The sequence below is a fragment of the Macaca mulatta genome, chromosome 3 (genome assembly GCF_049350105.2).
Source record: "Macaca mulatta isolate MMU2019108-1 chromosome 3, T2T-MMU8v2.0, whole genome shotgun sequence".
NCBI lineage: Eukaryota > Metazoa > Chordata > Mammalia > Primates > Cercopithecidae > Macaca > Macaca mulatta.
Window position 1 is genome coordinate 30,096,327 of NC_133408.1, and position 14,360 is coordinate 30,110,686.

Genomic DNA, 14,360 nt, shown 5'->3' on the forward strand with positions numbered 1-14,360 from the left:
TTTTTTGTCGTGTCACCCAGAAAGACTGTTAGAAATATTTTCTGTGCTCCTTGAATCACCTGTCTTAGCTCTGTACTCCACTCTCAGCAGATAAAATTATTGAAAATTAATGCATCTATTTCCTAGCCTCTCCTCTGCTTGAAATCATCTCCGTATTTTTCACCTATCCTCTTTCCAAGTCTAATGTTTGCCTGTGATCGGATTTAACTCCTCCTTTTGTTCTCTAGGGCATATTCTGTCTGTCCTCCTCTCTTCTTTCTCTTTTCTTCTCTACTAGAGTATTTTTGCTCCTAAAAGCAATACTTCTTATAAAATTACTACCCTATTAAGCTACCAACCACTTTCTTTCTCTGCTGAATTTTCCACTGGATGGTTTACAATCACTGCTCAGTTTTTCTACCTGCTATCTATAATCCGACCTCCATCATTCATCTACTTAAACTATTCTCCCATTTATACCTTTTGGCCTAATTGCCAAAATTAACAACTTCAATTATTGTCCTCGTACTAAGAAGCTCTCTCTCTCTTGCTCACTCTCTTTTTTTTTTTTTTTTGAAACTTTCTTCTCCAATTATTAATTATATTGCATTCTCAATTTCCATTTACTCCTACTCCACCCTGGACCTGAATTTTCTAGTCATGCATCAGTACACCAGGTTGGAGGGCCTTGCTACTCTGTGGCCGTGGACTAACAATATAGCAGTGATCTGCAAGCTTGTCAGAAATATGGCATCTCAGGCCCCTTTTAAGACCTGCTGAATCAGAATCCCAGGATCTGAATTTTAAGTACCTGCTCAGAGGATTCAAGTACATGTAAAGCTTGAGAAGCATAGCTCTAAGGGTCTGCCCTTGGACATTTTCTCCAACCTGCTTTCTTTCTATTCTCGATAGTCTGATCCAAAACTTCAACTAACCAGGCTGAGCATGGCGGCCCACACCTGTAATCCCAGCACTTTGAAAGGCCAAGGTGGGAGGATCACTTGAGCCCAGGAGTTTGAGACTAGCCTGGGCAACATAGGAAGAGCTTATCTCTACCAAAACAAAAACAAAAACAAAGGGAGCTTGGTGTGGTGGTGCACACATAGTCTCAGCTACTGGGGAGGCTGAGATGGAAGAATCAGTTGACCTGGGAAATTGAGACTGTAGTGAGCCCTGATGGCTCCACTGCACTCCAGCCTGGGTGACAGAGCGAGGCCCTGTCTCAAACAAAAAAAACCAAAAACAACAAAATGCTTTAACTAATTATAAGCAAAAATCCCAAGATCTGTTCTTCTGACCATGAGCTCCTTCCATCCTGTATATTGTGTCTCCATTTTCAACAAGCTTTAGAACATGTGATATGTGTTTTTTATAGACAAGCTATCATGTTCAAAGTAAGTCTTAATCTTTTCTAAAAACTGTTCTTTCTTCCCTATCTCAATTAATGAACATTCTCCCAGGCACTCTGTGTTACAATTTTTTGTTAACCTTGATTCTTTCCTCTCTGCAAATGGCCTTCATATAATGAAGTGTATAATCTTGATTGGTTTCATCATTAAATGTCTTTTGCATTTCTATTACTTGGCAAACACAGATGGATAGGTAGGTAGACAGATTGATGTACATATATATAATCACTTATTTTGAGTTATCAGCCAGGTGATCTTCTAAGAGCTTTATGAATATAAACCTGATATGGTTTGGGTTTGTGTGGCTGCCCAAATCTCGTGTCAAATTGAGGGCCCTCCCAGGTGGGGCCTGTTGGGAGGTGACTGGATCATGGGGGTGGTTTCTCATGAATGGTTTTGCACCACCCTCCTAGTGCTGTTCTCATGATAGTGAGTGAGTTATCATGAGATCTGATTGTTTAAAAGTGTGTAGCACCTCCCCTGTCTCTAGCCACCTTCTGCTGGGCTGTGTAAGATATGCCTGCTTCCCCTTCACCTTCTGCCATGATTGTAAATTTCCTGAGGCCTCCTCAGGTGCATAAGCCACTAGGCTTACCAGACAGCCTGCAGAACTGTGAGCCAAGTAAACCTCTTTTCTTTATAAATTACCCACCCTCAGGTACTTCTTTATAGCAGTGCAAGAACAGACTAATACAGAAAACTGGTACTAAGGAGTGGGCCATTGCTATAAAGACACCTGAAAATGTGGAAGCAGCTTTAGAATCGGGTAATGGGCAGAGGTTGGAACAGTTTGCAGGGCTCAGAAGAAGACAGGAAGATGAGGGAAAGTTTGGAACTTCCTAGAGACTTGTTAAATTGTTGTGACCAAAATGCCAATAGTGATATGGACATGAAGTCCAGGCTAAGGAGGTCTCAGATGGAAATAATGAACTTACTGGGAGCTGGAGTAAAGGTCACTCTTGCTATGCTTTAGTAAAGAGCTCAGTTGGATTGTGCCATTGCCCTGGGGATCTGCAGGACTTTGAACTTGAGAGTGATGATTTAGTATATCTGGTGGAAGAAATTTCTAAGCAGCAAAGCATTTACAACGTGGCCTGGTTGCTTCTAGCAGCCTTTGTTCATATTTGTGAGCAAAGAAATGACCTGAAATTGGAACTTATATTTAAAAGGGAAGCAGAGCATAAAAGTTTGGAAAACGTGCAGCCTGACCATGTGGTAGAAAAGGAAAGCTCATTTTTAGGGGAGAAATTCAAGCAGGCTGCAGAAATTTGCATAAGTGTAAAAGATCCAAGTGCTGTTAGCCAAAACACTGGGGAAAAGGCCTCAAAGGCATTTCAGAGACCTTTACAGCAGATCCTCCCATCACAAGCCTAGAGGCCTGGGAAGGAAGAATGATTTCCTGGGCTGGGCCCAAGGCCCCACTGCCCTGCACAACCACAGAACGCTGCTCCCCTTGCATCCCAACTGCTCCAGCTCCAGCCATAGCTAAAAGGGGCTAAGGTACAGCTTGGGTCACTGCTTCAGAGGGTGGAAATGATAAGTCTTGGTAGCTTCCACATGGTGCTAAGCCTGCAGGTACACAGAGTGCAGGAATTGAGGCTTGGGATCCTCTGCCTAGATTTCAGAGGATGTACAAAAAAGCCTGGATGGGCTGGGCACAGTGGCTCATGCCTGTAATCCCAGTACTTTGGGAGGCTGAGGCAGTCAGATCACGAGGTCAGGAGATCGAAACCATCCTGGCTAACATTGTGAAACCCCGTCTCTACTAAAAATACAAAAAATTAGTCAGGTGTGGTGGCGGGCACCTGTAGTCCCAGCTACATGGGAGGCTGAGGCAGGAGAATGGCATAAACCCAGGAGGCAGAGCTTGCAGTGAGCCAAGGGTGTGCCACTGCACTCCAGCCTGGGTGACAGAGCGAGACTCCATCTCAAAAAAAAAAAAAAAAAAAGCCTGGATGTCCGGGCTGAAGCCTGTAGCCAGGGTGGAGCCCTCACAGAGATCCTCTATTAGAGCAGTGCAGAGGGGAAATGTGGGGTTGTAGCCCCCCACACAGTATCCCCACTGGAGCAATGCCTAGTGGAGCTGTGACAAGAGGGCCATTATCCTCCAGAGCCCAGAATGGTAGAACCATCAACAGCTTGCATTGTGTGCCTGGAAAAGCTCAGGCACTCGATACCAGCCCATGAAAGCAGCTGCAGGGGCTGAACCCTGTAAAACCACAGGAGCAGGGATGTCCAAGGCTTTGGGAGCCCACCCCTTGTACCAGTATAACCTGAATGTGAGACATTGAGTCAAAGAAGATGATTTTAGAGCTCTGAGGTTTAATTACTGCTCTGCTGGGTTTTGGAATTCTGTGAGGCCTGTAGCCCCTTTCTTTTGGCCTATTTCTCCCTTTTGGAACAGGAGTATTTACCCAATACCTGTACCTTCATTGTATCATGGAAGTAACTAACTTGTTTTTATTTTACAAGCTCATATGTGGAAGGAGTTTGCCTGATTTCAGATGAGACTTTGGATTTGAGACTTTCGAGTTAATGCTGAAATGAATTAAGACTTTGGAGAGGCCGGGCGCGGTGGCTCAAGCCTGTAATCCTAGCACTTTGGGAGGCCGAGATGGGCGGATCACGAGGTCAGGAGATCGAGACCATCCTGGCTAACACGGTGAAACCCCGTCTCTACTAAAAATACAAGAAAATTAGCCGGGCGAGGTGGCAGGCGCCTGTAGTCCCAGCTACTCGGGAGGCTGAGGCAGGAGAATGGCGTGAACCCGGGGGGGCGGAGCTTGCAGTGAGCCGAGATTGCGCCACTGCACTCCAGCCTGGGGCACAGAGCAAGACTCCGTCTCAAAAAAAAAAAAAAAAAAAAAAAAAAAAGACTTTGGAGAGCCTGTGGGGAAGCCATGATCATATTTTGCAATGTGTAAAGAACATGAGATTTGGGAGGGGCCAAGTGGGGAATTATACGGTTTGGATCTGTGTCCCCAACCCAAATCTCATGTCAAATTGTAATCTCCAATGTTAGAGGTGGGGCATGGTGGGAGGTGATTGAATCATGGGGGTGGTTTCTCATGAATGGTTTAGGACCATCCCCCTAGTGCTGTTCTCATGATAGTGAGTTCTCATGAGATCTGGTTGTTTAAATGTGGGTAGCACCTCCCCCATCTCTCTTCTTCCTGCTCAGGCCATGTAAGATGTGCCTGCTTCCCTTTCACCTTCTGCCATGATTGTGAATTTCTTGAGGCCTCTCTAGAAGCAGAAGTTGCTATGGTTCCTGTACAACCTGCAAAACTGTGTGCCAATTAAACCTCTTTTATTTATAAATTACCCAGCCTCAGATGTTTCTTCACAGCAGTGCAAAAATGGACTAATACAACCTACTTTAACTTGATTTTTTTGGATAATGTTATTTTATTATCTTATCCTCTTTTAGATTTTGGTCACATTTTACCTGGATCTCTGCCATTGCCCAACTACTCTGGTTATGTGCCTACTTGTACACTCTCCCTACCCCAGGACTACCCAGAACACTTACGATGAAAATGCTAATATTTGTGTAGTGCTTTATAGTTTGCAAAGTACTTTCACATAATCGTCTTATTTAACTCTCACCAAAAACTGTGAACATGATGTTATTTATATTCTCATCTTTTAAATTGTATTTATTTTTTACTTTTTGTGAGAAAGGGGCTCACGCTGTTGTCCAGGCTGGTCTTAAAATCCTAGCCTCAAGCAGTCCTCCCATGTCAGCCTCCCAGAGTGTTGGGATTACAGTTGTGAGCCATTGCACTCAGCTTCCATCTTATAAATAAGTAAAATGATACTCTAGGTATATATATGATTTGTTCAAGACCAACATCTGACTCCTTAAACTTTGCCTGTGCAGCGTTAGCTTTCTAAAGCACAGATGGAGTCTCCTCTTAACAAAACAAAAAAATGTTAATGTCTTCTAATTACCTACAGAATGATGCAACCTACCTTTCCAGTTTTAAATCCTTCACACTCTATTCTACAATTACTCACTATTCTTAGACTGTACAAGTGCTTTCTCCACTCTGTTTCTGTTCACACTGTTCCCACCACCTGTAATACCCTTTTTTTCAATCACCATCTGACAAAATTGTATACATCACTCAAGGTCCTGTGCAAGTGGCCTTGCCTTTATGGAGTCCTTTCTCAATTAACTATGACAGACCCAACCAATGCATCCTTTCTCTCTTTTGCTGAATCATTCAGAGCAGGGCAAAAATAATATTGCTTCTGGAGTCCGAGAACCTGGATTCCAGTGTGGCTGTGCCATTTCTGAGCCTTGGGCTTCAGTTCCTATTGATAAAATAGGAATGATAACAGTATCTAGTTCATCAGATTATGATGACATGCCAAACATACTACTAACAGATACACAATAGTGACCAAAATGGCAAGGTTTCTGTAGCTGTGAAACTTTATATCAGAGGGGGAAATAAACAATAAATCAGTGGACATAAACGTTGATATGTAATGTCTTAGCTGGTCATCTATTAAGAGGCCCCCTGAGAAGTGAGGAATGAGCAGGGGCTGGCCCATTCAACGTGCTAAAGGAAGTGTCCCAGGAGGAACAAAGATCATGTGCAAAGCACTAGAATAAAAGAGGCAGATATGTTTGCAGAACTGACATGTCCAGTAACAGAAGCACAGCAAGGAAAGGGCAGAATAAAATGAGATGAAATTGGAGTGATAAACCAGGCCCCATAAACTGTAGTAAAAAAAAAAAAAAAAAAATCATTGTATTTATTTCTATTTATTTATTTATTTATTTATTTTTGAAATGGAGTCTCGCTCTGTCGTCTGGGCTGGAATGCAGTGGTGAGATCTTGCTCGGCTCACTGCAATCTCCACCTCCAGGTTCAAGTGACTCTCCCGCCTCAGCCTCCTGAGTTGCTGAGTTGCTTGAACTACAGGATCGTGACACCACGCCTGGCTAATTTTTGTATTTTTTAGTAGAGACAGGGTTTCACCGTGTTGGCCAGGCTGTTTTTGAACTCCTGACCTCAGGTAATCTACCCACCTCGGCCTCCCAAAGTGTTGGGATTACAGGCGTGAGTCACCACGTCTGGCTGTATTTGATTTATAATGAGAAGTATTGAAACATTTTAAGTGAGCAAGCAACATGGTCCAATTTTTCTTTTTAAAAAAATTCCCTGGGAAAAGGGAAGGAAGGGAGGGAGGAAGGGAGGGAAAAAGAATGTTTTGGCTAACATTTGTAGAAGTGAAATAACCTTGTTCAGACATGAGCACATGAGCAGGCAAGCTATTTCGGTCAAATTGTATCTGGCATTCTACTGTCAAGAAGTGGGGTCTTGCTGGTGGCAGTCTCAGACCTGTAATCCCAGCCTTCAGGGAGGCCCAGGCAGGTAGCTCACCTGAGGTAAGGAGTTTGAGACCAGCCTGGCTAACATGGTGAAACCCAGTCACTACTAAAAATACAAACAAACCAAACAAAATTAGCCAGGCGTGGTGGCCTTTAATCCTAGCTACTCGGGAGGCTGAGGCAGGAGAATCACTTGAACCTAGGAGGCGGAGGGTTGCAGTGAGCTGAGGTTGCACCACTGCACTCCAACCTGGGTGACAGAGTGAGACTCATTTAAAAAAAACAGTGAGGTCCATTAGGATTTAGGATAATTAAAGAAAAAAATGTGGGGTCAAGTCCTCTCCCCTTGAATAGAGGTAAGCCTGTGACTACAGCGATAGTAACACCATGCGATATCCAAGGCAGAGTCATTAAAAGCAAGTCAGCCGCCATTCTGTGCAGACGCCAAGCAGCCACACAGAGGAGGGGCGGAAGGTGTTCCAGGCGCTGCCCCAGTGGAGGGACCAGCTAACAACCAAAATCAACTCCTAGACATGTGAGTAAGCCAGATTTCAGATCATTCCAGGCTTAGTACCTGAGCCACTGCAGCTGATCCCTATCACAATCCAGACCTGAGCATATTAAATGTCGTCATTGTTTAAGTCACTAGACCTTGCGATGTTTTGTTGCACAGCATTAGATAAATGAAACAGCAACTGTTAGTTTCAATATCATGTCTGCTAATTACCCAATAACCTCTCTCCTACCTTCTAAACCTCAATTTTCTTTCATGCAGCAAAATACCCAGTTACAAAAACTTATTTCCCCAGATACCTCACAATGTGACGTGTTAGTTGACATGTAATTCATTTCTGATTAATGAAATATAAATGAACATTTACTGGTTAGATCTTCCAGGAAAGCTATTTTATTCCTAACAAAAAGGGACAGAATCGTTAGTATATACCTTTTGCCTTCAGCTTTTGACCTTACTGCCCAAAAACAGGATTCAAAGTCTGGAGTCATCTTGTAACACTGCATCTTTTGGAAGTAACCTAAGTGAATTAATTAATTTAAAAAATTAACCATATTGTGGATGGCCACTCCCGCTATTTTTATTCAACATTATCCTGGAGGTTCTAACACTACAATAAGGAAAGAGAAATAATTAAAAGCAAATAGACTGGAAAGGGAGACATAAATCTCTGTTTATTCACAGATGATATTATCTTCTATCAAAAAACCCTAAAGAATCTGCAAAATAAGCTATTAGAACTGAAAAGTGAGTTTAGTTAGGTGGCAGGGTACAAAGTCAATATCCAAAACCAATTGTATTTCTTTATATTAGCAATAAATAATCAAAAATTAAAATTAAAGTTTGCCATGTACAGTAGCATCAAAACTATAAAATGCTTAAGGATAAATTCGACAAAAGATGTTCAAGACCTGTACACTGAAAACTGTAAACATTGCTGAGTAAAATCAAATATTAAAGAAGACCTAAGTCAATTAAGAAATATACCATGTTCCTAGATTAGATAACTCTGTATTGTTAAGATGTCAGTTCTTTCCAAATTGATCTGTAGATTCAAGGCATCCTAATAGAAATCCCAGCCAGCTACTTTGTAGAAGTAGCAAACTGACTCTAAAGTTTAAAGTGCAAAAGATCTAGAACAGACAAAACAACTTGGAAGAAAAAAGAACAAAGTTAGAGGACATTTTGTGTGTGTGTGTTTTTTTTTAAAAGTATTTTTTAGGAAGTAATTTCTAAGAGTAGAATTAGTGGATAAAAGGCTAGAAGAAAGCTCAATATCTTATCAAAATAAATTTCATAGCTCAAAAACTTTTTGATTTGAAATATTTTAAAAATAAATTTGAAGATCTCTGGAGCTTGCCAAGTGATTCCACCCTTTGGAGACCAGGTGAAAATGAAATGGGATGTGGTGGGAAGATGGAGTAGGATTACCTGCTGCTGACATATACGATGAATGGGAAAGAAAAATTCTAATTTACTAACTAAATTAATATTGTGACAAATTTACTAATAAAATAAAAAGGAAAAACATCCTATTATATAAAGATATTTTACAAATATTTGATGTTTATAATTATGCTTTAATAGAGCAAAGACTATCTTAACATTAATTTTTAGAAGTTCTAGAAAATGTACTAACTGGGAACCTGCTGAGGTAAACTTTAGTGCTCTGTGTGCCACTAACCAGCCGATTGACTTTGGGCAGGACTTTATGTCTCTAGGTCTTAACCTTGACATTTTCAAAGGGAGGTGACTAAAGGACTATTTTGAGAGTTATACCACAGATTCTATTTAGCCCTTTCTATTAATATTTCAGTATTATTACATTTTGATATAACTTCCATCCATTTCTTTCCTATAGAATCCAATTCCTTATAATTTATGTTTATTAAAGAGCAGTACCATGGGATTATGTCCAAGGAATCAAGGGTTCTAAAACGGTCTTCCCCTTTACCATCAAGGATCAGTAAAGAAGGCATGTAAGCGCAGCATGGTGGCATGCACCTATAGTTCTAACTACTCAGGATGCTTAGGCAGCAGGATTGCTCGAGCTCAGGAGTTCAGGGTTGCAGTGTACTCTGACTGCACCTGTGAATAGTCACTGCACTATAGCCTGGGCAACATAGCAATATCCCATCTCTAAAAAAATTAAAAATAAAGTTTGATAAAGAAGACACTTAGCATGTCTCTACCACTGGTTATGGAAACTTCTGTTTTTCTTCTTTCTGCAGTCCTCCAAATGTAGTCTGTGATATATCATAGGCATGGAATACCACCATTATTTCTCTCTAGTGATTTCTAGAACAGTCTAGAGTATTGGAGAATACATAAATAAACTAAAAACAAGTTCAAGTCCACCAACTGACCTTTCTCTAGCTACATCTGCAAAGCTCTGTCTCATATTTTTGTAAGTTCTGATTGCTTACTTACTGGGAAAACTACGGGGCTCATAATAATTTTACTCCAAAAAGAGCCCTGTTTAAGCTATCTTATTTTAGTGCAGAGAGTCAGACTTTAAAAAGATATGCAACATGAACAAAATTTTGCAAAGTCTTAAAAAGTACTTTGTCTTTTAGCTATGATAGAATGAGGTACACATACATTATTCTGCCCAAGGTAGGCCCCAGATGAACGATCCTCCCATATAGGACTTCACTATTTACGTAGAATTTAAGAGATAGGAAATCTCTCCTCTGAAGATCATACCCTTGGGTTCATGAGCTTTTAAAATTTCATTTCCTCCTCTGTTATTCCAGACTATGCCATCAGCCCAAATGACCTGCTAATCTTTACTAGTGTATGTGAGGCCATTTTGAGATATAAGCTTCACATGGTTAATGAACACTTCAGGGCCAGTCTCATGTTGTAAAGGCAAAAGGAACTTTCTTTTCACCTTCTGAAGGTATGAGAATTCGAACCTATAAACAAACTAAAATAGACAGATTAATGGGAGAATAGGCATACAAATTTATAAATGTACTAGCACATGGGAGTCAGACAAAGTATAAAACTCAAAGAAGGGCCAGATTATTGAAGGCTAAATACCTTCTTTATAAGGCAGAGGGAAGGAGGGGATGTAGGTAATTTTAGAGGAAGAGTAGATAATTTTTAGGGGAAATGAATTGGCTCAAAGAACAGACAACAGCCTGGGACAAAGTTTGTCTGGGCTCTGAGAGAGATGTTGATGATTGAGTGGCAGAATTGCACTGTGAACAAAGGCTGTCTAATTATGCAGATAAGTCTCTCAGGCACCACTCCTCAGAAGAATAGATGAAAAGTGTGCTGAGAGTATGTGTGGACAATATTTTCTTTTACTTTTTTTTGAGGGGTCTTCCTTTGTTGCCCTGGCTGAAGTGCAGTGGCACGATCACAGCTCACTGCAGCTTCTACCTAGCTCAAGTGATTTTACTGTCTAGCGTCCTGAGTAGCTGGGACTACAGATGTGCGCCAACTCACCCACCTATTATTTTTTATTTGTAGAGATGGAGTCTCACTATATTGCCCAGGCTGGTCTCGGACTCCTAGGCTCAAGCCATCCTCCCACCTTGGCCTCTCAAAGTGCTGAGCTTATAGGCATGAGCCACCGTGCCCAACTAATAATCTTTAATTTCTTCTTTGGTGATTAATCTTCCCTGGTTAGTGAGATTTCAGACAGGAGATTGAAGACAATTGTGTGTCTTTTGGAAGGAATTCCCTCAGTCAGAACTTCAGGGAGAGCTCTGCCCGTGCCTGGGGGAGGAAAACAAAGCAAGATCAGAGAGACCTTGATTCTGAGGCAGCTTCTCAGGTCTCCCAATTTTCTTTAATTCAGTGTGTTCAACATGCTATAGGGCCACACTATGAGACATCGTTTTCTGAGCCCCAACATTATCCGATTATCTTACCACAGGCTTAGAGAGTAAGACCACCTAAACCTTGGGACCACTGTGATTATACACCTAGCCAAATCTGAGCACCCTCCTTCAAACCCTTCACACCCTCCTTCAAATCCTTCACACCCTTCTCTTCAGGTTTTTGTTTTGTTTTGTTTTGTTTTGTTTTGTTTGAGACAGAGTCTCACTCCGTGGCCCAGGCTGGAGTGCAGTGGCGCGATCTCGGCTCACTGCAAGCTCCGCCTCCAGGGTTCACGCCGTTCTCCTGCCTCAGCCTCCCGAGTAGCTGAGACTACAGGTGCCCGCCAGCACGCACGACTCTTTTTTTTTTTTTTTTGTATTTTTAGTAGAGCCGGGGTTTCACCGTGTTAGCCAGGATGGTCTCGATCTTCTGACCTCGTGATCCGCCCGCCTTGGCCTCCCAAAGTGCTGGGATTACAGGCGTGAGCCATCGCGCCGGCCTCTCTTCAGTTTTTTGGGGTTTTTTTTGTTTTTTTTGTTTTTTTGAGACGGAGTCTTGCTCTGCCGCCCAGGCTGGAGTGCAGTGGCCGGATCTCAGCTCACTGCAAGCTCCGCCTCCCGGGTTTACGCCATTCTCCTGCCTCAGCCTCCCGAGTAGCTGGGACGACAGGCGCCCGCCACCTCGCCGGGCTAGTTTTTTGTATTTTTTAGTAGAGACGGGGTTTCACCGGGTTAGCCAGGATGGTCTCAATCTCCTGACCTCGTGATCCGCCCGTCACGGCCTCCCAAAGTGCTGGGATTACAGGCTTGAGCCACAGTGCCCGGCCCTCTCTTCAGTTTTTTAAGTACAGGTTAATGACCACAGTGACTTGCCAAGTTTGTTTGTGTCTCCTAAATGTTGCCCTTTGGAAACCTTGACCAGCTTGTTCTAACCCCCTCTGAGTTGAGCCTCCACATCAATATGCAATTGTTATTCTGAGTGCTTTCCTTATCTGTTCTTTTTATAGTTCTTCTTATCCTTGATCTTTCTTAATAGGCTGTTCACTTACATTGTGTTCTCTTAAGTTTCCCTCTGAGCTCTTAAACTTTGTTTTTCACAGACATTTTCACTCAGGCTTTGACTGTAAAACCCTTCAAACTCTTGGGGAGACGTGTGAATTTTATCAACTGCAAATGGTCCACTCTGAATCTTTCACTGTGTGGTACTGAAACTGGAAGTACGTAAATCAATAAGTTATTTATACTCAAATTCTCAAACATGTTTGCAGCTTTCTGTTGAAATTTCCAAATTCAGGCCAAATTCAGGCCCAATTCAGTGGCTCATACCTGTGGTCCCAAGCACTTTGGGAGGCCAAGGCTGGTGAATCACTTGAGCCCTGGAGTTGAAGACCAGCCTGGGTAACATGACAAAATCCTCTCTCTACAAAAAAATTTAAAAATTAGCCAGGTGTGGTGGTGCACGCCTGTGGTCCCAGCTGCTCAGGAGGCTGAGGTGGAAGGATCTACTGAGCTCAGGAGATAGATACTGCGGTGAACCATGATCCAAATTAAAACATTTTTTAAGCCTCATCTTCCTTTCATTGTCATCATAATCAAGTGGTATCTAGTCTACCACACTTAGGGGTAGCTGAGCAAAACAAATAAATGTCTTTAACTTAGAGTCTATCTTAGATGGCAGTAATGTGGAGAAGTGTATAAGATGACAGCAACACCAAGAGTGAATATAAAAAGCTGAAATCATTAATACTGTCATGTTAATCTCACCAGGTCTCTATGAGAACGAATATTTGATACGTTTGAGGTGTCGCTGGAGTTTGCACTGATTACTAAACCCTGAATTTTCAAAGGTGATTCTGACAATGCTTTAGTATATTTAGAATTCATCAAAATTATTTCATTAAAAAAGAATACAAGTTGACATCTGTGAGTGCTATCTCACACTTGAGTAAAAATGAAGTCAGCTGCTGCCTGGCTGCAGCAGTACTTTTATTTGACACTTTGAAATACTTGGCTAAAAACGAACTAGTGTGCTGGCCAACAAAAAGCAAAAGAGCGTGAAAAGCAGTGGGATGATAAAACTGGGTAAGAGCAGACATTTTCAGTTCAACTGTTTTATTTTATAGTCTAAGACTATAAAAGCAATGAACTGTAAAACTACACGAACCTATTTACCACTGAATTTTACATGATTCTACCGTAAGTGTCATAATCTATCTTTTCCTCAAGAAAAAAATGGTAAGTTCTATATTTAGGCTAAAGAACCCACAGTGCTAATGTAACAATCTATTTAGTAGGTTCAATACATTTTACTATTCAGATTTCCATCATTCTTTTAATATAATACTGATCTTTTTACAACTACCTTAGAAAGTCTCAAATTTGGTTCACTTTTTTTGGTAAGTACAAGGGAGCCAGGGAGTTGCCTTATCTCTCTCTGCATCATCTCTCTTTCTCTCTTTCTCCATTGCTTTGTCTTCTTGTTCGACACCCTGCATTTCTAATTCTGCACTTCCTTCCCCTTTTCTGTAATCCATTACCTTCCTGGAAAGCATCTCCTAAGTTCCTTTGCTCCCATAAGTACCTTTGACTTAAAGCCAAATAGGGAGCAGAATTTTTGAAAGAATACAGTGAAATGTAGATTATATTGCAGAAAAAATGAATATTAGAACAAATTCAATATATGGAACATTTTTAATGACAATAGATGCATTTTCTTCAACAAATCAATACCACGAGAGACCCCCCCACCCCCCAAAAAAAGGAAGGAAAGAAGTCTTCTCTACATTTAAAAGAAAGGAGAGTCAAAACATTTAAATATATGGACTTTGAGTTACCGTTCAACTAACCAACAGTAGAGAGAATTTTTTTAGACAGTGAGGGATATCTTAATATCCCTGCATATTCCATAATGGCAAAATACCAGGAATTACTATTAATTTTGTTAGATGTAAAAATGGCATTATGAATTTTTTCAAAACCATATTTTTTAGGGATGCATCTTGAAGTATGTAGGAGTGAAATGACAGGATTTCTGAGATTTGTTTTCAAATATTTAGCAAAGAAAGAAAAAGCAATTACGCAAGTGTGACACAATCTTGGTAATTTTAAATCTCGATGGATATTGGGCTTCATTGTGCTTTGCTCTCTATTTTTGGATATGTTTAAAATTTGTCACTTCATACGATTTTCTAATTTAGAAGTAAAAAATAACATATTCTTAGGTCTCTTGATAAATCCTGAATCTTAGAAACTTTCATTCGAGTGTCTTTTTTTAATTC

General features: G+C 41.1%; 1 protein-coding gene across 7 annotated transcripts in view; it reads right to left on the reverse strand.

The window, feature by feature from the left end:
• CXADR (CXADR Ig-like cell adhesion molecule) overlaps positions 1 to 14,360 on the reverse strand; it is a 252,397-nt gene that overhangs the window by 122,042 nt on the left and 115,995 nt on the right. For 2 of the 7 annotated variants that reach the window (XM_077997942.1, XM_077997941.1), the window contains one exon: positions 7,906 to 10,978. The exons of the other annotated variants lie outside the window; for them this stretch is intronic. In XM_077997942.1, coding sequence (XP_077854068.1) covers positions 10,949 to 10,978 — 30 coding nt within the window. In that variant the 3' untranslated portion in view covers positions 7,906 to 10,948. Of the gene's footprint in view, positions 1 to 7,905; positions 10,979 to 14,360 lie in introns of those variants that run through there. 7 annotated transcript variants of the gene reach the window in all.